The 25,693-nt window shown below is 34.6% G+C and overlaps 1 protein-coding gene across 1 annotated transcript in view; it reads left to right on the top strand.

Moving 5' to 3' along the window:
* LOC120224774 (arf-GAP with Rho-GAP domain, ANK repeat and PH domain-containing protein 2) overlaps positions 1-25,693 on the top strand; it is a gene marked incomplete at its 5' end in the record, with an annotated part of 120,794 nt that overhangs the window by 39,265 nt on the left and 55,836 nt on the right. The window contains 3 exons of the mRNA XM_039223039.1: positions 12,295-12,458; positions 16,581-16,793; positions 20,102-20,207. Of these exons, the coding sequence (XP_039078970.1) occupies positions 12,295-12,458; positions 16,581-16,793; positions 20,102-20,207 (483 nt within the window). The remainder of the gene's footprint in view (positions 1-12,294; positions 12,459-16,580; positions 16,794-20,101; positions 20,208-25,693) is intronic.

The following is a 25,693-nucleotide window of genomic DNA, read 5'->3' as shown; positions in this document are numbered from 1 at the left end:
ATCTGCAGATCTTCTTAGCAATTGTTTGCTTGCTTCTCACTAAACTTATGCAGCAAACTCCTGTCTGAAGGTGTAGGCGAAAAATACTGTATCTGTATAAATTAAAATGAGAGAGATTTATGGATGCAGTGACTAAATAAAATTGCCAGCCTCTCATTTCTGACCATGAGGAAATTACTGGCCTGGAGCATGCCCTCCCATTTCAAACAACTAGAAAACTGGGCAAAGTACTTGAAACTGTTTTCAAATGTTGAGACAATAAGCATCTCAGGATTGTAATTATGGAGAGCAGGGAAACAAACAAAGTAAGATTTAAGATCACCGTGTCTTTTTACCTGTGGGCACTTTTCAATCTATGGCACTAGGAATGGGCAGACCGTAACAGAATGTGGTGTTTTTGCTACATTGAAAAGGGAGAGAGAGAGAGGAGTTTACGAAATCTGTAGTAGCTAAAATTTTCCAGTGATAGTATCAGAACAGAGGAAAATAGATTAAAAAAAGACTTTTGGAAATCTTCATAGAAGTTTCCTTCCATCATTGGCTCAGTACTAATCTGGATATTTGTAGGGTGAGGTTCCCAGAGGCTAGGTAGAAACAGCTCCCATGGTACTGTGAACTAAACAATTCCCACAAATTAGATGACAGTGGAGTATGTTCACATTCTGTCCGGCTAGGTTAGACCTCATTAAACACACAGGGCATTTGCATAGATCTCAAAAAGATAACACCATAGAATTAAGGTTATTAGGTTAAAGGTAGACTTATTTTTTACCTTATTACTAAGCTTAAAAATGGATCTGCAAAGCATCAGGTGCTCTGCAAGTAATTTACTTGTCAGAGGTCAAACAGGCAAATTATGCCAAAATAAACATCAACACTCTGTAAAAGAAGACAACAGTCCTGACACTCAGCACTCATAATGCCTAGTGTATGGCTAAAATTGCCTGTGTTGTGAGAAAGCTGCAAATCAATTGATAGGAACAGACCCAGAAGTGGGAAAGATAATGGAATTAGCAAAGACTGTAGAGTGATTATGAAATATTATAAATATATTCAGCAGTGTAAAGGAAAACATAAAGATAATGAGGAAAATGGGTAATTAAAAAAGAAGTAAGTGGATTATCCTAAACCTGAAGGATATACTATCTGAAAAGAAAATTTCCCTGGATCAGCTTAATGCAAGAGTAGATTCTACATTAAAAAAAAAAAAAAGATGACCTTGAAAGAATGAAAGTTTTTGAAAACTATCAAAACTGAAGCACAGAGAAGAAAAAGACTAAGTAAAATCAACAAACTCAGTGACCATTGGGGCATATCAAGCAGTCTCATGTAAATGTACTTAGAATCCCAAAACTTGAGAAAGAAGTCCAAAAATCTTTATAGAATTATGGGCAAATATATGAATTTGATAAAAACTGTGAGCCGCATATGTACTAAGATCAACATACCTCAAGCATGATAGAGACAAACCAGCCATATCAAGAGATACAACGTAATTAAATTTCTGAAAACCATTGTGAGGAAAAAAAATTGAGTGCTGAGAGAAAAAAAGCATTAAGTTTAGGTGACAAAGATATGGATGTCTCATCAGAAACCATGCAAGCCAGAAGACAATTTATTAAAGTCTTTTTTGGAGAAAAACAAACAGCATTTTAAAAAATCTGACAAAATAAGCAGACTAGCAGCTGTTAACCTAAAATACTAAATTTAGCAAAAAAATATCTTTCAGAAATGAAAACAAAAGTTGTTTTGTTTTAAAGAGAAAGAGAATGTGAGTAAGGGAAGGGGTAGAAGGAGAGGGAGACAGAAAATACTAAGAAGGTTCCATGCCAGCGTGAAGCCCAACATGGGGCTCGATCCCCAGACTGTGAGATCATGACCTGAGCTGAAATTGAGAGTTGGATGCTAAGCCACCCAGGTGCCCTAAAGTAAACTACTTTTGACCAAACAAAGATTGATTTATGTGTACGATATTCTATTTTTCAGTCATATTTATGGGGTATGGTTGGCTTTTCGTTGTGTTTTAAATTCTTTATTTTTTATGCAGTCAAATTTATTGATTTTATTTGAGAAGACAGTCTGGTTTTTATCAGTAGACCAGGCTCAAATGTGATAGGTAAACTTTGTGGCTTTTATATTGCAGTTTTGAGAGAATTGTTTTTGTAAGTCCTGGGGCTTGGTTTCTAGGTCTTATTCTTGATTCATTATAGGATATAGGAATATTTCTTTATGTGACTTTGAAATGCCCTTTAAAATTTATGTTTGAGGAATGGAAAATTAGAACTCTATTACCAAGTTCTTCAAAGTAACTTTTCAGATTTTCAAGATGTAAATTAATTTGGAACCTAGGAATGTAAAAACATTGTTTGATATTAGTTGGAATTAAAAAGTTGGCCAGGATTTGTGTTGAAAATGTCTTTTGATGCTTCATTCCATGTACACTGAGTTTAGATAAGCATCACAGAGGAAAGTTGTTGAACTGATGCTATTAAATGTCACATATCTACTTCAGTGGATGCTATATTTTAGGATTCAGTCTTTGACAAGTTGACTCAGGAGCTAACTTGTCATTACTTGTTCTACCCATCTCTAGTTCACAAGGAGACAGCTAAACTTGTCATCCTGGGATTTCTTCTGACTAGAAAGAAAATTTAAGTTTGAAATGTGCACAGTTGATGGCAGAATTACACTGGTATTGAAGAAAGGTTGTTGCATTTTGGATTTCTTTCCTTGATTGCTGAAATAACTCATCCACGGCACTTGTTTGTTAATAAGCAAACAGTGCCAAATATTCTGTAAATATTTTGAGTTTATCAGTAAAAACAATATGTAAGTATGAATCATAATTTTGATTGTCTACATAATGTATTGGCATGATATTTCTCAGGAAAGTTACCCAAGTTGTATAATTTCAGTTAGACAAATACACCCACCAATAGAATGCTTTTGAGCCTAAGATGATGTAAAGTAAACGAAAAGGCTAAATAAAGCATGTCAGCAATACTATAGCCAGCGTTCGGTTTCTTCAAAAAAAAAAATTATAGAAACAGGAGGTCATGGCTGCTGTGGTGCTGTAGAATATAAAAACAATAGACACAGACGTCAGGAAGCAAGAGATGAAGATTACAGGCATGGATGTCAGGGAAGAAATAGTAGTTGTAGCAAGTTCAGAAGATGTTAGAAGTGTGTGTAAGATGCTGGTAGCTTTATCTTCTTAAGAGAAACATTTATAGAAAAGAAACTAGAGGGAATAAAGGAGGATTTTTATTTGCTTTCTAAATTAGGGCCAGTGAATTATCAGGAATGTAAAAGGTGACACCCCCCCCCCCAGAATAAAATAAAATAAAACAGTAACCTAGTGTTTATGCAACTCATTTCTTTCTAGGTCGAGTCTAAAAGAGCCCCATCAGAGTTTGAAATCAAGATTAAATAGTTTTACTCTGGTATAAATATACTTTTAAATACGTCATGATTACTTTTAACTTGTTTCAAATCAAGTTTTATATCTAGCAATAGGGTTTTTAAACTTATATACCACTAAATGCTGTGCATTGTGCTAATGACTAGAAATCCAAAATGCTTTCTTCCTTGCGTGCCTGTGCAAAGTTTGGATTCTAACAGCAAAAACATTTATACAAAGAACAGATGTAATGGTGGGCAAATCAGCTCTTCAGAATTAGGAAGGGACACATACTAAGCATTAGGACATTAAGGATAGAGTGTCAAGGAAGGTTTCCTTGAGTACAGTTTGGGGAGGGTGGGAGTAGCCAGCCAAGTATTTATTGTAATAAGATATGAATGTTTTTAAGTGTGTCTTTAGGATAATGGCAGAGTTGGAGGGGAAAACATGGGTCAGATATGAAGACCTTTTAATCCTGAAAAGTCCAGAGCTCTGGAAGGGAAGTGATGAGGAAATGATGCCATCTGCTTTGCATTTATTTGTCAATTTATTTTAGTTCTTTTTAATTGAAGTATAATTTACAGGTAATGTTAGTTTCAGATATAGACATAGTAACCCAACATTTTTATATATTGTGAAGTGATCACCACAATAAATCTACCATTTGTCACTTTCCAAGATTATTACATATTAGTATAGTCCCTGTGCTGTATGTGGTGTCCCCATGTCTCATTTACTTTAACTGAAAGCTTGTACCTCTTATTTGTAGTTAGTTTGTACCCTTCCCCTGTTTTGTGCATCCCTTCACCCTTCTTCTCTCTGGCAACCACCAGATTATTCATTATATCTAGGAGTCAGTTTCTGTTTTGTTTCTTAGATCCCATGTATGAATGAAATCATATATTTGTCTTTCTCTGACATATTTCATTTAGCACAATACCATCTAGATCCACCCATGTTGTCACAAATTCTTTTTTATGGCTGAGTAATGTTTCATTGCATATATACACACACACCACTTCTTTCTCTATTCATCTGTTGATGGACACTTAGATTGCTTCCATAACTTGGCTATTCTAAACAGTGCTGCAGTGAATGTAGGGATGCATATATCTGTTCGAATTAGTCTTGTCTTGTTTTTTCTATTTTTCTTCTCTCTTTTCCCTCCCCTCCCCTCCCCTCCCCTCCCCTCCCCTCCCCCCTCCCCTCCCCTCCCCTTCCCTTCCATTAATACTCAGAAGTGAAATTGCTGGATCGTGTGGCATTTCTATTTTTAATTTTTTGAGGAATCTCCATACTGTTTTCCATAGTGGCTGTACTGTTTTGCATTTCTGTCAAATGTGCATGAGGGTTCCTTTTGTTTTTGTTTTTGTTTTTTTTTCATACCCTCATCAGTACTTGCTGTTTCCTCTCTTTTTGATACTTTCCATTCTGACACACGTGAGGTGATATCTCATTGTGGTTTTGATTTGCATTTCCCTGATGATGCATGATGTTGAACATCTTTTCATGTGTCTGTTGGCCATCTGAATGACTTCCTTGTAGAAATGTCTTTCAGGTCTTCTGCCAGTGTTTTAACTGGATTGTTTGTTTTCCCTGAGTTGTGTGGATATTAACCTCTTGTTGGTTATATAATTTGCAGGTTGTCTTTTCATTTTGTTGATGGTTTCCTTTGCTGTACAAAAGCATTTTAGTTTGAAGTGTTCCCATTTGTTTATTTTTGCTTTTGCTGCATCTTGCCTGAGGAGACAGATCCAAAGAAATACTGCTATGACCATTCTCCAAGAGCTTACTTTTTAAAATTTTTTTCTATTAGTTTTATGCTTTCTGGTCTTATATAATTCTTTAATCTATTTTGAGGTTTGTTTGGTTTTTGTTTATAGTATAAGAAAGTGGTCCCATGTCATTCTTTTGCATGTAGTTTTCCCAATACCATTTATTGAAGAGCTCGATTATATGTTTTTGCCTCCTTTATTGAAGATTAATTAACCATATAAACATGGCTTTATTTCTGGACTCTCTATTTTGTTCCATTGATCCACATGTCTTTTTTTAATACCTGCAATTTACTGTTTTGATTACTGTAGCTTTAGACTATAGTTAGAATATGTGGAGTGTGGTACTTCTAGTTTTGTTCTCCTTCTCAAGATTGCTTTTGTTAGGGGCGCCTGGGTGGCTCAGTTGGTTGAGCATCCGGCTTCGGCTCAGGTTTGATCTCACCGTGGGTGGATTCGAGCCCTGTGTCGGACTCTGTGCTGACAGCTCAGAGCCTGGATCCTGCTTCAGATTCTATGTCTCTCTCTTTCTCTCTGCCCCTCACCTGCTATCTCTCTCTCAAAAATGAATAAATGTTAACAAAATTTTTTTTTTAAAGATTGCTTTTGCTATTCAGGGTCTTTTGGGATCCATATAAATTTTAGTATTTTTTCTAAATCTGGAAAAAATGCCATTGATATTTTGATAGGGATTGCATTAAATCTGTAAATTGCTTTGTATAGAATGGACATTTTAATAGTATTAATTCTTTCAATCTTTGAGCATGGTATATATATTTCCATTTATTTTATTTTATTTTTTTCCTGTTTTTTTTAAAATAGTTTATTGTCAAGTTGGTTTCCATATAACACCCAGTGCTCATCCCAAGTGCCCTCCTCCATGCCCATCACCCCCCTTCTCCTGCCTCCCCACCCCCATTAAGCCTCAGTTTGTTCTCAGCATTCAAGAGTCTCTCATGGTTTGCCTCCCTCCCTCTCCCCAACTATTTTCCCCCTTCTTCTCCCCCACAGTCCTCCGTTAAGTTACTCCTAATCCTCCTATACATGCAAACATAGGGTATCTGTCCTTCTCTGCCTGACTTATTTCGCTCAGCATAACACCCTCAAGGTCCATCCATGTTGCTACACATGGCCAGATTTCATTCTTTCTCATTGCCATGTAGTATTCCATTGTATAGATAAACCACATCTTCTTGATCCATTCGTCAGTTGATGGACACATAGGCTCTTTCCATGTTTTGGCTATTGTTGAGAGTGCTGCTATGAACACTAGGGTACATGTGCCCCTATGCATCAGCAATCCTGTATCCCTCAAAAAATTAACAATAGAACTCCCCTATGACCCAGCAATAGCACTTATCATTTAGTCATGTCATATTCAGTTTCTTTCATCACTGGCTTAGAGTTTTCAAAATACAGGTCTTTCACTTATTTGCTTTAATTTATTCTTAGGTGTTTTATTATTTTTGATGTAATTGTACATGGTATTGTTTTCTCAATTTCTTGTTCTCATGATTCATTCATAGTGTATAGAAATGCTCAGATTTCTGAATACAAATTCCGTATCTTCCAACTTTACTAATCTTTTTTTTAATGGAGTCTTTAGGATTTTATATACATAGTAATATCATGTCATCTATAGTGACAGTTTTACTTCTTTGATTTGGATGCCTTTTATTTTTCTGGTCTGATTGCTATGGCTCGGGCTTCTAAATACTATTTTGAATAAAAGTGGTGAGAGAATTCTTGTCTTACACATTATATTAGAGCAAAATCTTTTATCTTTTCACCAGTTGAGTATGATGCTAGCTTGGGTTTGTTATTAATAGCCTTTATGTTGAGGTATATTCCCTTTAAATTGACTATGTTCAGAGTTTTTTTTTTTCTTTATCTTTAATGGATGTTGAATTTTGTTAAGTGCTTTTTCTGCATTTATAGAGATGATTGCTATTGTTTGTATTCTTCCATTTGTTAATGTGTGTGACACTGATTGATTTGCAGATATCAAGCTGTCCTTGCATACCTAGAATAAATCCTACTTGATCATGGTGAATGATCCTTTTAATTATTTTTGAATTCAGTTTTATAATATTTTGTTGAGGATTTTTGCATCAAAGTTCATCATCAATGTGATGACAAGGTATTCTGGCCTTGTAGAATGAATTTGGAAGTATTCCTTTTTTTGGGGGGGGATAGTTTGAGAAGGATGCATATAAACTCTTTTTAAATGTTTGGTAGAATTCACCTGTGAAACCATTTGGTCTTGGGCTTTTGTTTGTTGGGAGTTTTTATGATTACTGAGATTAACTTTTGTAATTAAGTAATGGGTCTGTTCAAATTTTCTGTTTCTTATTTAGTCTTGGAGACTGTACATTTCTGAATTTATCTATTTATCTAGGTTTTTCAGTTTGTTGGCATATAATTTTGTGTAGTATTCTCTTATAAGCCTTTGTATTTCTGTGTTATCTGTTGTAACTTCTCTTTCAATTCTGATTGTATTTATTTGAGTCCTCCTGCTTTTTTATTCTTAACGAGTCTGGCTAAACATTTATCAGTGTTGTTTATCTTTTCAGAGAACTGGCTCTTAGTTTCATTTAATCTTATTTTTAGTTTTTATATCATTTATTTCCATTCTGATCTTTATCATTTTCTTTTTCTATTAACATTGGGCTTTGTTTATTCTTATATTTCTAGTTCCTTTAGGTGTAGTTAGATTGCTTACTTGAGATTTTTTCTTATTTCTTGAAGTAGACCTGTATCACTACAAACTACCTTTTTATAACTGCTTTTGGTTTTGAGTTACAGATTTTTAATTGTTGTGTTTATATTTTCATTTGTTTTCATATTTTTTTTAGTTTCCTTTTTGATTTCATCATTAATCCTTTGGTTGTTTAGTAGCATGTTGTTTAGCCTCTGTGTTTGCATTTTCACCAGTTTTCATGTTGTAATTTTTTTCTAGTTTTATACCACTGTGGTTGGTAAGGATGCCTGAAATGGTTTGTCTTCTTAAATTTATTGAGACTTGTTTTGTAACCTAACATGTGATCTGTCCTGAAGAATGTTCCATGTGCACTTGAAAAGAATATTTACTCTGCTGTTTCTGAGTGGAATGTCCTATGTATATTTTTTTTTATTATATTTTAGTCAATATACAGTGAAGTATTGATTTCAGAAGTAGAGTTTAGTGACTTATCACTTTCATACAACACCCAGTGCTCATCACAAGTGGCCTTCTTAATGCCTATGTTTATATCTGTTAAGTACATCTTCTGTAACATGTTGTTTAAGGCCCATGTGTCTTATTGATCTTGTGTCTGGATGATGTATCCATTGATTTATGTGGGATATTAAAGTCCCTTACTATTATTTATTACTGTCAATGTACTACTCTCAATTTATTACTGTCAATTTCTCCCTTATGTCTTAATGTTTGCTTCTTACAGTTAGGTATCCGTATGTGGGTGCAGCGATATTTAAAAGTGTTATATCCTCTTGTTGAATTGATCCTTTTATCATTATGTAATGTTTTTTTCTTTGTCCCTTGTTACTTTTTTTTGTTTTAAGGTTTTGTCTAAGATAAGTATTGGTGCTCCAGCTTTCTTTTTATTTCCATTTTCATAGCATATCTTTTTCCATGCCTTCACTTTTTGTGTATCCTTAGATCTGAGGTGGGTCTCTTGTAGGCAGCACATAGATAGGTCTTTTTAAAAATCCATTCACCACCACCCCCTTGCCGATTGGAATATTTAGTTCTTTTAATTTGATGTAATTATTGATAGATAGGCACCTATGCCATTTTGTTCATTATTTTCTGTTTGTTGTTTGTAGGTTTTTTTATAGTTTTTTGGCGTTCCTTCTTTTGCTCTCTTCCTTTATGATTTGATGACATTTCCTAGTATTAAGTTCATATTCCTTTTTCTTTCATTTTTGTACACCTATTATAGATACTTGGTTTGCGGTTTCCTTGAGGTTCATATCTTTGGTATATAGTAGTTTGTTTTAAGTTAATGGTAGCTTAAGTTCAAGGATTTACTAAAAGCACTGCATTTTAACTGCCCCCTCCTGACATATTTTATGTTCTTGACATCACGTTTTGCACATTATTATTTTGTGTATCCTTTGACCAAGTATGTAGTCCTAGGTGATTTACTAGTTTTGTCTTTTAACCTGCATTCAACAACCTACATAGATACATTCTAGCTATGTAAGTTTTTGATCTACTTCCTTTACGGTATGTTTACCATTACCAATGATATTTTTTTTCTTTCATAGGTTTTAATTTCTAGTTAGGGCCTTTTCTTTTCTGTTTAAAGAGGTTCCTATAACATTTCTTATAAGGCTGGTTTGGTTTTGATGAATTCCTTTAGCTTTTCCTAATCTGGGAAACTTCTTATCTCTCCATTAATTCAGAATGATAATATTGCTGGGTATAGAGTATTCTTGGTTGTAATTTTTTTTTTTTTCCTTTCAGCACTTTGAATATATCATGTTACTCCCTTCTTTAAAGTTTCTGTTATAAAATCAGCTCCTGGGGTGCTTGGATGGCTCAGTTGATTTGAGTGTCCGATTCTTGATTTTGTCTCAGGGTTGTGGGATCCAGCCCCACTTTGGGCTCTGAGCTGAGGGAGGAGCCCTGGAGCCTGCTTATGATTCTCTCTGTCTCTCTTTTTGTCTCCCTTCATTCCTCCCTCCCTCCCCCTCCCCCTATATTCCCCAGCTTGTGCTTGTTCTCTCTCAAATAAAAAAAATTAATTAAAAAATTAATAGAATCAGCTGACAGTCTTGAGGGGGTTCTCTTGCCACTTTTAAGATTCTCTATTTAATTCTTGACACTAGTTGTAATGTATCTTGACATGGGTCTCTTTGGGTTCATGTTATTTTGGGATTTCTGTTCCTGGGCTGGAAGTCTTTTTCCTTCACCAGGTTAGGGAAGTTTTCAGGCATTATTTCTTCAAATAGATTTTCTGTCCCTTTTGCTCTTCTTTTTTTCCTCCTTCTGGGGCCCCTACTATGCAAGTGATCGTTTACTTGATGTTGTCCCAGTTGCCCCCTAACCTATGCTCATTTTTAAATCACTTTTCCTTTTTGCTGTTCTGATTGGGTGATTTCCCTGGTCCTCCATTCTACATTGATCCATTCTTCTGCATCATTTAATATGTTGATTCCTTCTAGTACTTTTTATTTCAGTTATTGTATTACTCAGCTCTAATCAATTCTTTTTTATATTTTCTATCTCTTTATTGAATATATCTGGATACTTCCACATTGGGGGCATAAATAATTACAGTTGTTAGATCTTGTTGGATTGTCCCCTTTATTATGATATAGTGCCCCTCTTCATGTCTTGTTATAGTCTTTGTCTTCAAGTCTAGTTTGTCTAATGTAAGTATTGGTACTCCAGCTTTCTTTTGACGTCTGTTTGTGTGATAAATGTTTCTCCATCCCCTTACTTTCCATCTGCAGGTATCTTTAAGTCCAAAGTGAGTCTCTTGTAGGCAGTATAATGATGGGTCTTACATTTTTATCCGTTCTGACACCCTGTGTTTTTAGATTGGAGTGTTTACTCCATTTCCATTGAAAGTAATTACTGATCGATATGTATTTATTGCCATTTGATTACTTTTTTGTTGTGGTTTCTGGAGATTTTCTCAGATCCTTTCGTGTCTTTGTCATTTTTGGTCTTTGCTTTCCACTCTAAGAGTCCCCTTTAATATTTCTTGCAAAAAGCTAGTTTAGTGATATGATCACTACTTTGAACTCTTTATGTGGTGGATTGCTTCTCTCTCTTTCCTTTAGTTCTTTTTCTGAGATATTTTTGTTGTTGTTCTTTCATTAGGAATATATTCCTCTGTCTCCTTATTTTGACTAACTCTCTGTTTCTGTGTATTATGTCAGTTACATCTCCCAGTCTTAAAGGATATTAGTTTTGCATATTAGATCATCCTCAAAGCCCGGAGGAGTGGGTATTAGAGATGTGAAGAAGTGGGAAAGGAAGCTTATTAGGAGACATTTTAGTGACCTTAAGAAAGAAGCATTGTAAAGACTTGAAATTAGACAATGTCAGAATGAAGAGGAGGCAGAGTATATATATATCCAAGAATGGGAATCAACAGAATTCATGTGGCAGTAATGTGGTTTGGGTGGAGGCAGAAAGCAGGGCCAAAATTAATTAAATTTATTTAATTAATTAATCTAAAATTAATTAATCCCATATTTCTGGTGAGATCAGTGGAGGATTTTAGTACTAGTCTGACATGAAGAAAGAGAAAGATTCAAGATAATAGTGACACAGTAAGATGAGAGTGTCCAAAAATTAATATTAATTAGTATTATTGTTTGCTATTTAGTTATTAATATTACATTCATTGAGTCTTGAGGTAGGTACTATTATTTTCCTCATTTTGCCACTAAGGAAATTCAGGGCCAAAGAAGATTGATAACTTGTCCAAGGTCACAAAGGAAATAAATGTGGAGTGAAAAGTTGAGGTTGGGTGGTGCTTACATTTTCCACTCTCTTGACTATTTCATGCTCTTTTCAATCACATGGAGATCTGATTTGTGAGATAAAATTATAATCTGGAAATGGGATTTGAGAAATGAGGGATGAAACCACTTGCCTGAATGACAGGTCTCTGCAGAGTCCTTGGAGTTCATGTAAGTGCACTAAGGTTCACAGGAGGAAATGAGCTTGCGTAGGAATTGAGTAACCAGAAAGATAGGAAGAAAATCCAGGAATAATTATATTATAAAAACCAAAATGAATTTTTTTCCTTTGTAAGAAGTGAAATCATCAACAGTTCTAAAATCTTGAAAAAAGTAGCCATAAAATCTAGTCACCCATGATGCTTGCCAGAATGGTTTCATTTCACTTATTGAGAAACAAAATAAAATGGGTCAGAAAATGAAGGGAGGTAAGAGCATGAATTCAGAGAACTTTCCTACACTTCATGGGGAGCTGTCACTGTACAGGTAAGAGAGGTCAAATGGAAGGTAGTGGTAGATGGATAGTTTTTCTTCTCATCGATGAGACGAGATCACATTTATTTGAATTTAAGGATAATCTATCTAGAAGTCTGAACTTAAAAAAATTATAATTTGAAATGCTTTTAAACTTTACAGAACATTATACATCCATGGGCATACCAAGTTGGATTTCACAGTCTGGCATACTGCAATTGAAAAAGCAGCAGGTACAGATGGTAATGCATTACAAGATCAGCAGCTCAGCAAAAATGACGTTCCCATTATTGTGAACAGCTGTATAGCATTTGTTACACAGTATGGTAAGTATTGCAGAGTTTTTATTCAACCCCCAGAACTCATAATATCATTCTTAGAGTTTTTTAAGTGGTTCCTCCATTGGACTGCATTAGAGCTCTTTATATTTGTAAGTACATCAGTGAAAAATAAAAATGTAGTTACCGTTCAGCCAAATGCCATTCCTTTTCCCAATAAAATTTAAATTACACAATGTACTTTTACATTTTCTTCTTCTTTTACATGAATAAAAAAATTAAATGCCATATTGAAAGAATCTATGTTGCAAAATGTGTATTAAAAATAGGTTGAAGACTATATTTTTCAGGGGTTACAGGAGGTTACAGTAACGTCTAACAGAGTGCAGTGGGTTGCCTAAACATGTTTCGGCAATGATAAACTGTGGGACAGTATGTAAAAGAATTTTTTTGTTGACATGAGTTCAAAGTGTGTATGTGTATTTATTTCTTTCAACATGCTATTATTCACATGTTTATATTAAGAATCATGGTTATTGTAATAGTTTTTACTTAATTTTAACAGTTTTATGAATAATTTGCAAATAAAAAACAATTGGTTGACGTACACATGGGCTAGTTTCATTTTAAAATAATATGCTATAATAGTAAAGTATTCCTTGATTCTTCATGTTTATTTTCAAATTTGAATTCCTCAGATTCCTTCTGTTACATAACTCTTCAGTACTCTAAAAGGTAGAAAATTGAAAACTATACTTTAAATTTAAAAATGTTTTCTACCTTTAAATCTGTAGGTAAGTGTCATTGATTTAGATTACAAACATGGAAAAGAGTAAAATGATTGATCTTGTATTTGGGAAGGTAATTAACCTTTTTTTTCCTTCTTGTTCTCTTAATGTTAGAAGTGTCCTTGGGTGTTTTTAATTTGAAAAGAAGGTGTAATCAGAGAGCTGCAGTAAAACATTGTGTTATTAGTTCGTTACTTATTTATTGTCTGTGGTGTGCCAGCCGTTGATCTTGGTACTGGAAATACAGCAGTGGGAGTACAAAATAAAGACAAAACCATGAATCATAGGTTTCACTAGTGAGTACTGACAACAAACTGCTATGAGCCAAATGTTAGAAATAACAAAGGCTATGAAGAAAATAATTTTTAGAAATTAAATTTATAATATGTATAAATCTGTTTCCTTCAGGGGAGAGTGCCATTTTAAGTATGTTGCTTATTTCATGTTTAATTCAAGTTTAATTATTAGTATTCAGATTCACTGAGTTTGAACTATGTATCTTTGAATTATATACTGTAAATACGCAGTCACATTATGTGGCGGTTACTCTGTGTAACTCATGATAGTATGTCTGTATTTTTCTTATCAAGGTAATCATCTGCTTATTTGAAAATGGTAGAGGAAGGTTATCATCTTCATTTATTAGTCATTCAGTATTAGCACACTTGAATTTCATTGGTTTAAATGAATTGCACACGTATTATGTTTTAGCAAGAGCATAACCTCATTGGGAATTTTCACATCATGTTAGTTTCCTAATAGCATAGGGTCTTTCTTAAGCTGAGAAATGATTAAAATAACTCTGCTAGCTCCGGTGTATTCAATTTAAGGATTCTCTAGGGAAATCAGAAATTTCTTTGTGGTGTTTCTTTGAATTTAAAATCATTAAGCATTAGATTGTTTTCAGCTAAATTTCATACATTAAAACTACTTTGTAACTGTGGCACAAGGTATATTAACTTGCATATTAAAGTAATAAAGCCAGTGAAAGACTTTGTTTTGTTTTGTTTTTAATGAGCAGAATAGGGGAAAACCCTGATGTTACCAGCATGTATAGTAGGGAGGATATAATACACACTTAGAAAATGCTCAGTGATTAATAGAATGAAGATGGCTGACTCAGAGCCTTTACAAGTCACAATTATTTTGAACTTCCTGACCTTTGTATTAAAATCAGAAGGCTAATTTTAATGTTCATGGTGTTAAGATTTGAACTTGACCAAGTTCACTGTCAGATTTTTAGAGTTTTAACTTATTTTAATGAGTTATAATAGTTAGTTCTTGGGAATTATTTTAATTTATGTCAACAAAATTATGCATGCAATTAATTATTTGAGTAGTAGCTTTTAGAAATTCATTCAACTAGGAATATAACTTAAGATCATAAAATTAGTCACAGGTTTTTTTTTTGTAGATATTGCTTATTCTTGCATTAAATGATCATTTATCAAGTGCTTCCTAAGTTCTAGTCATGGCAGGGTTACTGTACACAGAGAGCAAGACGTGATCCTTACTTTCTAGCTTTTTACAGATTTGTGAATCAAAGATGTTTAAACAGCTAGGCAGTTACATCTCAGGTGTACAAAATTCTGTGGTAGAGAGGTTCAGGAATTCGTACAAGAGAGCTTCATGAGTGAGATGTGCTTACCATAAGTCTTAAGAGAAAATAGGAGGTAGTTAGGAGAAGAAGGGAATTGGGATTCTTGGAGGAGGATCAGTGTGTGCTCACGTATGGAGTCATGAAGGAGGTTGTCTATTGAGGGCCCTTTTGTAGTTCAATGTGGCCAGAGCTTAGCATGAGAAGAACAGTAGATAAGAGGCAGGAGGGTTATGCCTATTTGTGTAGAATATTAAATATTGTAATAAATCCTCAAACTTGTCCTCTGGGCAGTGGGAGGGCAGTATCCAGATTTTTAAGCATGTTGATGACCCCAACAGATCTGTATCTCAGATCAAGCTGTTATCAATGTTGAGAAGGACTGGAAGGCTACAGGAGAATAGGGGCAGGGAGTTGTGACAGTGGAGTGAGGAATTGAGGGTAAAAAATAACAGCACATGGTATAGAAAGAAGGGTACAGTTTCAGAGTAAGGTTATGATGCAAATATATGTGGCTTTTTAATATTGTAAGCGAGAAAGCAAAGTTCTGACTTACAAAGGACTGAGGAGAAGAAGTGCCATGTATTGAGATACAGGGACAAGATAAAGAGCATACTGAGATTGGCAGGTGAGATAGTGAATGGGGCAGGAGATTTAATTCCTTAGATTATTTTGAATTCTTCATGAGAATGGTATGAGCAAGTGTTGAATGTATATTTATAAAGTATCTGTATATTAAAGTGTATTATGTGTGTTTGACATCTTAGAAATGAAAACCTGGGTGAGAATGTGTATGTAGTCGTTTAACGACTGGATGGGTGCACCCAGAGAATTTTGTAGGGGAGTAGGGAAGAGAAGAGAATTGAGGAAGGGTTTATGGAATCCTTAGTAATACTAGATGGTAGAATAAAGAGAGGACTGGAAGAGTAGTCATAGAGGAATGGGGGGAAAGATAGGAGATTATAATGTCATGAAAGTTTGGACATTAAAAGAATTTTAGCAGGGATTCGTTTGGAGTGTCATACACTGCAGAGGATTCTCATTAGATAAAAACAGAAAAGCACCTAGAAAATGGGCTGTCATTCATATTCTTGATGAAGATGATCCCAAAAGATACATAGAAGAAGGTTTAGGGTTGAAGGATGAACAGAGGCATGAGATGGTAGGAAGAATAAATATAGGCAAGTCACCTGGGGTTTGGAAGGAAGTGAGACCAGAGACCTGGGAGGGGCAAGGGAGTACTTAAAAATTTTGTTTGTATCATCATCCTCACTCCTCTTCACTCCTTATTCTCTTTCTTATATGGAGCACTTGATGAATCAGTAACTTTGATAAGGAGATGATTCAGCTCTTTACCCAGAAGAAGGTGAAAGTGGGAACAGACAGAAATTAATATATAAATATGAGGGCAAAGGGTTAAGAAAATTTATACTAGAGCGCCTCACTTTAATCAGTGGAACTGGAGACAGGCTTGAATTCTGGAAGGCAAAGTAGACATAGGACACCTGTGGTAAAAGAACATTTGAAGAAACCATGAAGAACTGGGGTAAGAGTTGGCCAGGGGCTTGCTAAAAGCTTGCTAATAGCTGAAAAGTTTGATCACCATTTTAAGAACTAAACTTAGCGGGTGGGGGAACCTTTTTCTCCTCATGCATGTTTATATCAACTCTTGGAGAATGCTTTTGTCTGGCTCAATGTCCCAACACGAAAGTCTCTATTTCTAAGGTATAAATGTAGATTTTTATTTTAGACTTTTTATAATGTAACTTTTTTTTTTAAACAAAGGTTTAGGATGCAAATATATCTATCAAAAGAATGGTGATCCTTTGCATATAAGTGAACTCCTGGAGAGTTTCAAAAAGGATGCAAGAAGCTTTAAATTGAGGGCTGGAAAACATCAGCTTGAAGATGTGACAGGAGTATTGAAAAACTTTCTCTCTGACATTGATGATGCACTCCTTACTAAGGAGCTCTATCCATATTGGATCTCCGCTTTAGGTAATACATATAATATAGCACATAATAACTGCTTACCTTCTCATCTGATAATTATATTTCTAAAATATTTGGTAATCTGCAAATTTAATTGAAAGGAACAGTGTACCTAATGGTTTAGAACAGAAATTGTGTAGATATCAATAGCTGTTTATATCTACCTCAAAAGAAATTTATAGTAATAATTGCTAAATAGTGTGTTAAAGTAATTCTTGGTTTTCAGATTTCTTAATGTTTACTTTGCTTTAACCTTGAAAGTGTTATGGTTAAGTCTGTGTATGCTATTACTTTCTCTTTAAGATTAAAATGAAAGGTTTAATGTAAGATTGGTTTTATATGGTTTCCCTATCTGGCTCTTTACCTTTATCATTCATTTTACCTCTGTAGGGTACATAACAATATATTCTTTAAACTCTTTCTCTCTTCATTTTCCCTTCGTTAAAAAAAGAAAAGGCTTTGCTACACCGTAAGAACCTATTTAAGAAAGGACTCCAGAAAAGTAGTTTACTAAATCACTTGTTGGGTCAAATTGATTCAGTAAAACCTACATTTACTTTCATTAATTCAAAATAACTCCTTTTACAAAAATATTACAACAATGAAGACTTTGGAATGTAAACATTACCTTTCATCCCATCTTTCTAATAGATGGGATTTCTTTCATTTTTACATCTCATTTTGTAGTCTTTGTCCTCATACCTATAATTTATGTATAATCCTTCTTCTTAAACCACAAACATTTCATATATATCTATAATACTTCCAAAATGATTTATAATCTTCATTTTTTCAATTAAAAATTTTTAAATTATTGAATTTTTTACCATAATTTACTAATATATTTCTTTTGTACATTCAATCTGTTTTGAGATCTTTTTTGGGAAAGTGACCTTTGCATTTGATGATACAATATGCCTCTTTTGAGAATAGGCTTTTTCGGTGACAGTATTTGTTTAATCTCACACACAAATATGATATTTTAAGGGATTACTGTTGAAGTGATGTCATAAAACATCCACAGTTTGAAAAATTCTCCCAAGAATGACCCTTATTACTGTCAGCAAGAAGGGAGTGGTATTGTTACTAAAATAAAGCTTTTCATAATTTAACTACCAATTCAGAAGACTTTTATTTGCCTCCTGGTGTTTCTCAAATCAGTAGGTTCCACTCTAATCACAGAGTTGATTGCATAGTTATCTAGGATATAAAATATAGAATTAGATAATATATCACTTAAAGCCCAATTACCTTGCCACCCCCATTTTTGTTTTAAGATTCATTATAATTTTATAACTATGAAGTTACAGCATCTCTATTTTATAAGCATTAACAATTTGTCTTCATTGTAAAATGAGTTATCAAAAATTTGAGGCAAGTATACCTTTGCTCAATTGTCAGGTTCCAAGACAAAGATGTCTTTACTTTTGTCAGTCTACCAGGAGTAGGTAGTTGGTAAATAGTAGCAAGTGTAAAGAGGAATATGTTCACCTTTTACTTGGATGTGAATTCTTTGAAAATCTGGAGAAGGCTTTAGATGCTAGGTCAGATAGCCTTAAAGTTGTTTGCTTTTAGATCCAACATAGCTCACCCTAACTTGTCAGAGGTGCTGTATGTTGGATCTGACAAGGACAAACCAGAACTCTCTCGATGACCTCCTAGAAGAGCTCTCTTGGGTCCTGTGCACTGAGGCAAAGAATGCCTTACAGTGTCATACCACTTATATGATATATGATCTATTCTTCTTAGAACACCATTAAGTTGTCTGAAGTCTGTGGCTAGCTGAATAGTTCATTGTATTTTCTGTGTGACCTGAAATCTATCTTAAGTTTTACTTTCAAATTGCTTAAGCTTTATTTTGAAAATATCATCTATTTTATACTTACAAGATTTGTGAATATATGCTGTACTCGCATGACTTCTTGTTATAAATGTACTAGTATTAATAACATCTTATTAAATAAATACCATTACAGTTAGAAATTGGATGACAAGAGGATGTTTGCATTGTATTAGAGATGATGGGTAATTTTTAATTCACTTCCAGTATAGTCTTTGAATATAATTTTGTTGTTTTCCCCTCTTGCTTTTAGAGAGTCATCTATTAACAGAATTAAGTCAGTATGTTCACGTTTACTTTTATAGGTCTTACATATAGACTAAAGCGGTACAAAGGAGCTACAGTTACAGTTTTGATTAGGAGTGTACTTCAAAATTGTGCCAGAGTTTCTTACTCCCCAGGGATCCTAATGCCCTTTACTAGTGACCGTGTACTTTTGAAGGATCATTAATGTGCTGTTGGCCCTCTGTGACTAGAATAGGTTGGGCTAAACAGAAAATGAAAAAGCCTTGTTTCCAAAGGTAGTTGGGAATTGTGAGTGAATATATAAGTGCAATCCCCTTGAGTTACAAAGTCAGCACAAGTTATTTATTTGAAGAATGGCCTTTTCTTTCCCCTATAAGCTATCAGGTTAGAGCAAACCACTTCACATCTTCTGGAGTCTAGCACTTTGGGGGTTCCTGGGTCTAGTTTCTCTAAGTATTTAACTTCTGGGGTTAGGAGAGTGGAACATAATTACCTCTCATCCTACTCTCTATAAATAACCGAGTTCTCTCAGTGACAATGACAGAGAGCCCATCCTTCTCTAAGTCTGTGTCCTAGTTATTAGGGCCTGCATATGACTTCCTCCACTGCCTCCTTACCTCTTCCAAAGATTTAGAGAGACCAGCTAGGGCTGGTCAAAGGCCCCTATACATGGATCTGCGGGGTAACACAGTCCATAGCTCTGAGATGGTTCATTAGTTTTGGTAAGATTTTTATAATTTCATAAGGGAAAAAAACCCCAGAAATGCCATTTGCAAATAACAGACTGAAATCTTCCCATGGACAAAGTTAAAATACTTTCAGTTTATCTCTCAATTTGTATATATAACATTGTATATATTATATATATATATATATATATATAATAACTCAATTCAACTCGAATTTGAGTTATTAATTCAATATATTTCTATTAGATGAAGTTCAGTAGTCCATAAAGTAGAAGATAAAGTGCAGTGCATCCCTGGGTTTTGAGAGTGCTTCATTTTTAATTAGAAAGCATAAGAACTCTATCTTCTTGCCATGGAATGTCTATGTAAATGCCTTTCCAGAGTTATAGAAGCTTGAATATTTATTCTGTTGAAACTTGATTAGATCACTTAGTGAACTACAATAATGAATATTGTTTTAAAATACTGTTAAAAGGCAAATTTGTAATACAGACTATTAGATTAGGCCTAAAGTTATTTTGTTTGTTTTTAATCTCTAGATACTCAAGATGACAAGGAAAGAATTAAAAAGTATGGGGCATTTATACGTTCTCTTCCAGGGGTTAACCGAGCAACGTTGGCAGCTGTCATTGAACATCTTTACAGGTGGGTGTTTTCAGGAGCTTTTCCAGACATTTCAGACATGGCACTCTACAAGTCATTTCTTAAATTTAAAGTACTATGGCCAACTTTCTATATTTGTGAGTTATCCATCATACCTTAGAAATGGTTTCAGTCCACTGAAAAACTACTAGATCCGATACATGAATTCAGTAAGGTAGCAGGATCCAAAATTAATATACAGAAATCTGTTGGAATTTTATAGACTGATAATGAAGTAGCAGAAAGAAATTAAGAAAAAAGTCTCCTTTACAATTGCATTAAAGATAATAAAATACTTAGGAATAAACTTAACCAATGAGGTGAAAGGCTTATACTCCAAAAACTATTAAAAGAACACTGATGAAAGAAACTGAAGATGACACAAATAAATGGAAAAGTATACCACACACAGAGATTGGAAGAAGTAAATTGTTAGGATATCTATTCTACCTAAAGCAATCTACAATTTTAATGCAATCCATATCAAAATACCAACATAGTTTTTTAAATGTTAAACATTATTTTTTAAATGTTAGGACAAATAATCCTAACATTTGTATGGAACTACAAAACATCCCAAGTAGCCAAAGCAATCTTGAGAAAGAGCAACAAAGCTGGAGGCATCACAATCCCAAATTTTAAGATACACTACAGAACTATAGTGATCAAAATCTTGTGGTACCAGCACAAAAATAGACACATAGGTCAGTGGAAGAGAATATAAAGTTCAGAAATAAACTCACACTTACATGGTTAATTAATGTACAACAAAGGAGGCAAGAATACAATGGGGGGAAAGCCATCTCTTAACTGGACAACCACATGCGAAAGACTGGAGCTGGACCACTTTTCTAACACCAGATACAAAAACAAAACAAAAACCAAACTCCCAAAACTGAAAATGGATTAAGTACCTAAATGTGAGACCTGAAACAGTATAAAACCTAAAAGAAGACCTAGACAGTAATTTCTTTGACATTGGCCTTAGAAACCTCTTTCTAGATCTGTCTCCTCAGGCAGAGGAAATAAAAGCAGAAATAAATGATGGGGACTGCACCAAAATAAAATACTTCTGCAGAGCAGAAGAAACCATCAACAAAACAAGGCAGCCTGCTGAATGGGGGAAGATACTTGAAATGATAGATCTGATAAATGGTTAATATTTCAAAGTACATAAAGAACTTCTACAAATCAACAACAGAGAAACAATCTGATTAAAAATGGGTGGAGGACCTGAATAGACATTTCTCCAAAGGCATATAGATTGCCAACAGACACGTGAAAAGATGCTCAACATCACTTTATAATCAGGGAAATGCAAATCAAAACTGTGAGATATCACCTTCTGCCAGTCAGAATGGCTATTATCCAAAAGATCGAAAACAGCAAGTGTTAGAAAGGATGTGGAGTAAAGGGAACCCTCCTACTCTATTCATGGGAATGTAAACTACTGCAGCCACTGTGGAAATAGTATGTATGCTCCTCAAAATATTAAAAATAGAGCTACCATAATTATTAATTTCACTACTGGGTATTTACCCAAGGAAAATGAAAGCACTAATTCTAAAAGATATATGCACCCCTATTTTATTGCAGCATTATTTACAATAACCAGGTTAGAAGCAATGTTAAGTGTCCATCAGTGAATGGATAAAGAAGTAGTGTGTGTACACACACACACACACACACACACACACACAGGAATATTACTCAGCCATAAAAAAGAACAAGGTTTTTGTCATTTGCAACAGCATGGCTGGACCTAGAAGATATTATACTAAGTGTAATAAATCAGACTGAGAAAGACAAATACCATATGATTTCACTTATATATGGAATTTAGAAAAAACATGAAGAAGGAAAACAAAGAAGACGACAAAGCCAGATTCTTAAATACGGAAAACAAGGGGTTGCCAGAGAGGAGGTGGGTGATGAGCAGATGGGTGAAGAAAATGGTTTTAAAATATAATTCCCAGCAAACTATCACTTTAGTGTTTCTTTCTGTAATTAAGACCCATTTCAGATAAATAGCATACTGGAAAATTTCTTAAGTGATTTAGAAATAATCATGTACAGCATCCCGAAGTGAATACTGTATATAAGCACAAACTCTAAAACTCATTTAAGACAGAAGCTGGAGAAGAGAAGAAAGTCCAAAGACCAAAATTTCCTATCAGGAATCTGTGAACACAGTATTTTCTCATGATGAACTCTTCATAAACTTTTATTCCTTGTCAATTTATATCTAATCTAATTCTAATATTTTAGCATCATACTGTTGGACAGATGAGAAAATTTTTAAAGTGAAAAATATTTTCTACATCAGGGTATATAGTTTCTTTCATTTGGGAGGATAGGAAGAATATAGCCATAGCTTGATAAATGAGACCTCTAAAGGATGAGGTATGTTTGAAAATAACCCTTTCAGCTAAATTGAAAGGTTTGTTGGTTGGTTTTGCTGTCAGAATCACTACAGAAACTTCCATAAGTATAAATATGGCTTAAGGAGTATATCATTGTAGCTTTCTACATGGATGCAGTAAGCCATTGAATGAATTTTTGTGAAGCTGAATTCATACCGAAACTATCTTATTTGCAGTCTAGAGTCAGAAATTCTTATGAGACATTGGGACAGATTTTTCATCAAAATTTTAGGAGTGCCTGGGTGGCTCAGTTGGTTAAGCGTCCAACTCTTGGTTTCTGCTCAGGTCGTGATCTGCACGGTGCATAAGATCTAGCCCTGCATCAAGCTCTGTGCTGACAGCTTGGAGCCTGTATGGGATTCTCTCTCTCCCTCTTTCTCTGCCCCTCTCCCACTCATGCTCACATACTCGTGCTCTCTCTGTCTCTTTCTCTCTCTGTCTCTCAAAATAAATAAACTTTAAAAAACTTAATATATGACTAGGCTGCTACAGTTTATTAAGTTAATATTTTGAACATTGAGTTAAACATAATTGTTCTTAAAATTCTTAATTCAGATTTGAGTTTGAGATCACGAGTTCCTTCCCATCCTTCCCCTTTCCCTCTGTTTCTTCAACTGACATATTTTAGCTTCTACTGTATACAAAACAGTACCTATTAAGATTCCATGTGAACAGAAACATTTGATGATGATAATATGTGAATGACAAAAACTCTAAAGTCCATAGTTCCCAAACAGCCAGGGACGTCTGGATGTCAGCGTGAATGCACAGGAGTGCTACAGGGCATTTTATAATTTTTAGGGAAACACAGCAACACTGGAACAGATTTTAATATAGAGAATTTTAATATGGGAGGAAATATTGAGTCATTTGTTGTGTGTTGACATCAGGAGATGCTTTACATTGAAAAGGGTATGTGAACTAGGTGTGAAGGAAGATAAGTGACAAGAAATGAGTGGCAGATATTTTCTAGGAAACAGGTGTGCTGGGAGATGAGCTGGTGTTTAGTTGGCTGGCAGGAGGTTGTGAAAGGCTCAGGTGGTCATGTGAAAACATTCAGATTTTATTCCTTTAAGCAACAAAGAGTGACTAATCAAGTCTGTTTTGTGACAATAACCCATGAATGGGATTGATTGAAAAGAGATGGGAATAGACACAGAGAATCTAATCAGGAAACAGTTTTCTTGGGCTTCTAATGAGAAAGCCTGAGTGAGAAGAGGCTCAGTAGGTTGAATAGGAACACTTAGGGATGATAACAATTGGGGCAGAGAAATGAAGGAAAGGAAAATACTATATTCCTTGAACTTTATGCCAGAAATTAAGGCAGCTGCACAAATGGAAGAGAAGAGAGGTGAAGAGTAGCAAAGAAGGATGCTATTGTGGAAGGAAGTCTCAAAAAAAGTGAGAATGTTTGATAGAGTCGTCAGAAGTTTGAGAGGTCCATTTGGTAAGGTCAGGTTGATTTAGCGTTTAATTCCATCCTTGCCCCAGATAACAGATTGCTTCCTCCATGACTAATTTTTACTTAATTCCATTCACCAGATATTTATTGTGCTCTCCAGTGTGATTAAAGCAATAGTCCCTAACTGGGAGATATTTCAGTTCTGGTAACACAGGCAGACCTGCAGATAAATTTTCCAGATGTTTATAATTTAGTGTGGTAAGAGTACAGATGTGGTTTTGAGAGGGATGTCTACAATTATCACACTCTCCTCTATTGCAATTCACTTTGCATCTTCTAAATCACATATGATGCACTTACTTAGTCTCTGCTATGCAATGCAGCATTTTATTGTGAGTTTCTTATAGCATCGTATATATATTCCTATTGTCTTTACTCTTTTTGGTAACTGCAGGAATCTGCTTTTTGTAGACAGGTGTACCTAGCTTAGTCTTGTTTTATTCCTTTGATACAGTTGGTCTCTCCTTTTCAGTATGTAGTTTAAAATTTACAAATGTAATTAGGTGGTTGAGCAGCGTGCTATTATGTATAGTCAGTAGCAAATAGCATTAACAGATACTCGCATGTGTATCACTTATAGTTCTTACCTGTACATTTTTATTGATGTAAATTTCCTTTTGTTGGGTTGATGTAGTTTTTTTTTTTAATCACTTTGCATTTAACATTTGCAAATATAATTGACCCTTGAACAATGCAGCATTTAGGGGCAGTGCTCCCCCTCACAGTCAAAATCCACATATAACTTGACTCCCCCATACTTAACTACTAATAGCGTACTGTTGACTGGAATCCTTACCAGTAGCATATATAGTCAATTAACACCTTTTGTGTGTGTTACATGTATTATATACTATGTTCTTATAATTAAGTAACCTAGAGAAAATAAAATATTAAGAAAATCATAAAATATATTTATATTACTGTACAGTATTTATCCAAAAATATTCACACATAAGTGGTCCCACACAGTTCAAACTGTGTTGTTCAAGGGTGAACTGTTCTTTAAGTGTTCTTGGTAAGACCCACAGTTTGTAGCCTAATTGTGGGGAGAGTTGACTCCTCTGTTCATGTCTCTTCACCATAAAAAGACCTTAGTTATATCCAAGAAAATTGTAATTGTATTTTTAAATTGTTTGATTTGTGAGAGAGAATATCCTATTTTGGATAACTATACAAGCCCATGCTGTCCAGTATTTTCTCACCTGATTTTCACTTCCTGGAAAATTCAGCCCAGCCTTGAACCTTGAATTTGGAACTCTCTACTGTATGCCTCCTAATTCACCTTTCGTGCCATTTTTTTCTTCTTACCTATGCCTCCTTTTCCCTCTTTCATTTATGCTTCAGTCCCACTGGTCATTTTACACCATTGTCTAAGCCCTTCTTGAAGCCTTAGCCTGAGGTTGCACCATTGTCTGGGTGGGTCTCACCCAGTCCACAGACAAGGACTACTTTGTAACTTGTAATCATATCTTCTTTAACAGTAGTTTTTTCTTATATTCTTAACTTGACTGTCAACTGCTTAGAAGAACAAACTGTACATTGTTCTTTAAATCACCACCATACCTCTTCTATCAGAGACTTTCGATGTGTGTGTGTTAAATAAT

The sequence above is a fragment of the Hyaena hyaena genome, unplaced genomic scaffold (genome assembly GCF_003009895.1).
Source record: "Hyaena hyaena isolate Hyena2069 unplaced genomic scaffold, ASM300989v1 scaffold_1256, whole genome shotgun sequence".
Taxonomy (NCBI): domain Eukaryota; kingdom Metazoa; phylum Chordata; class Mammalia; order Carnivora; family Hyaenidae; genus Hyaena; species Hyaena hyaena.
The sequence above is the reverse complement of the archived record's forward strand: the minus strand, read 5'-3'. Positions and strand labels throughout refer to the sequence as shown.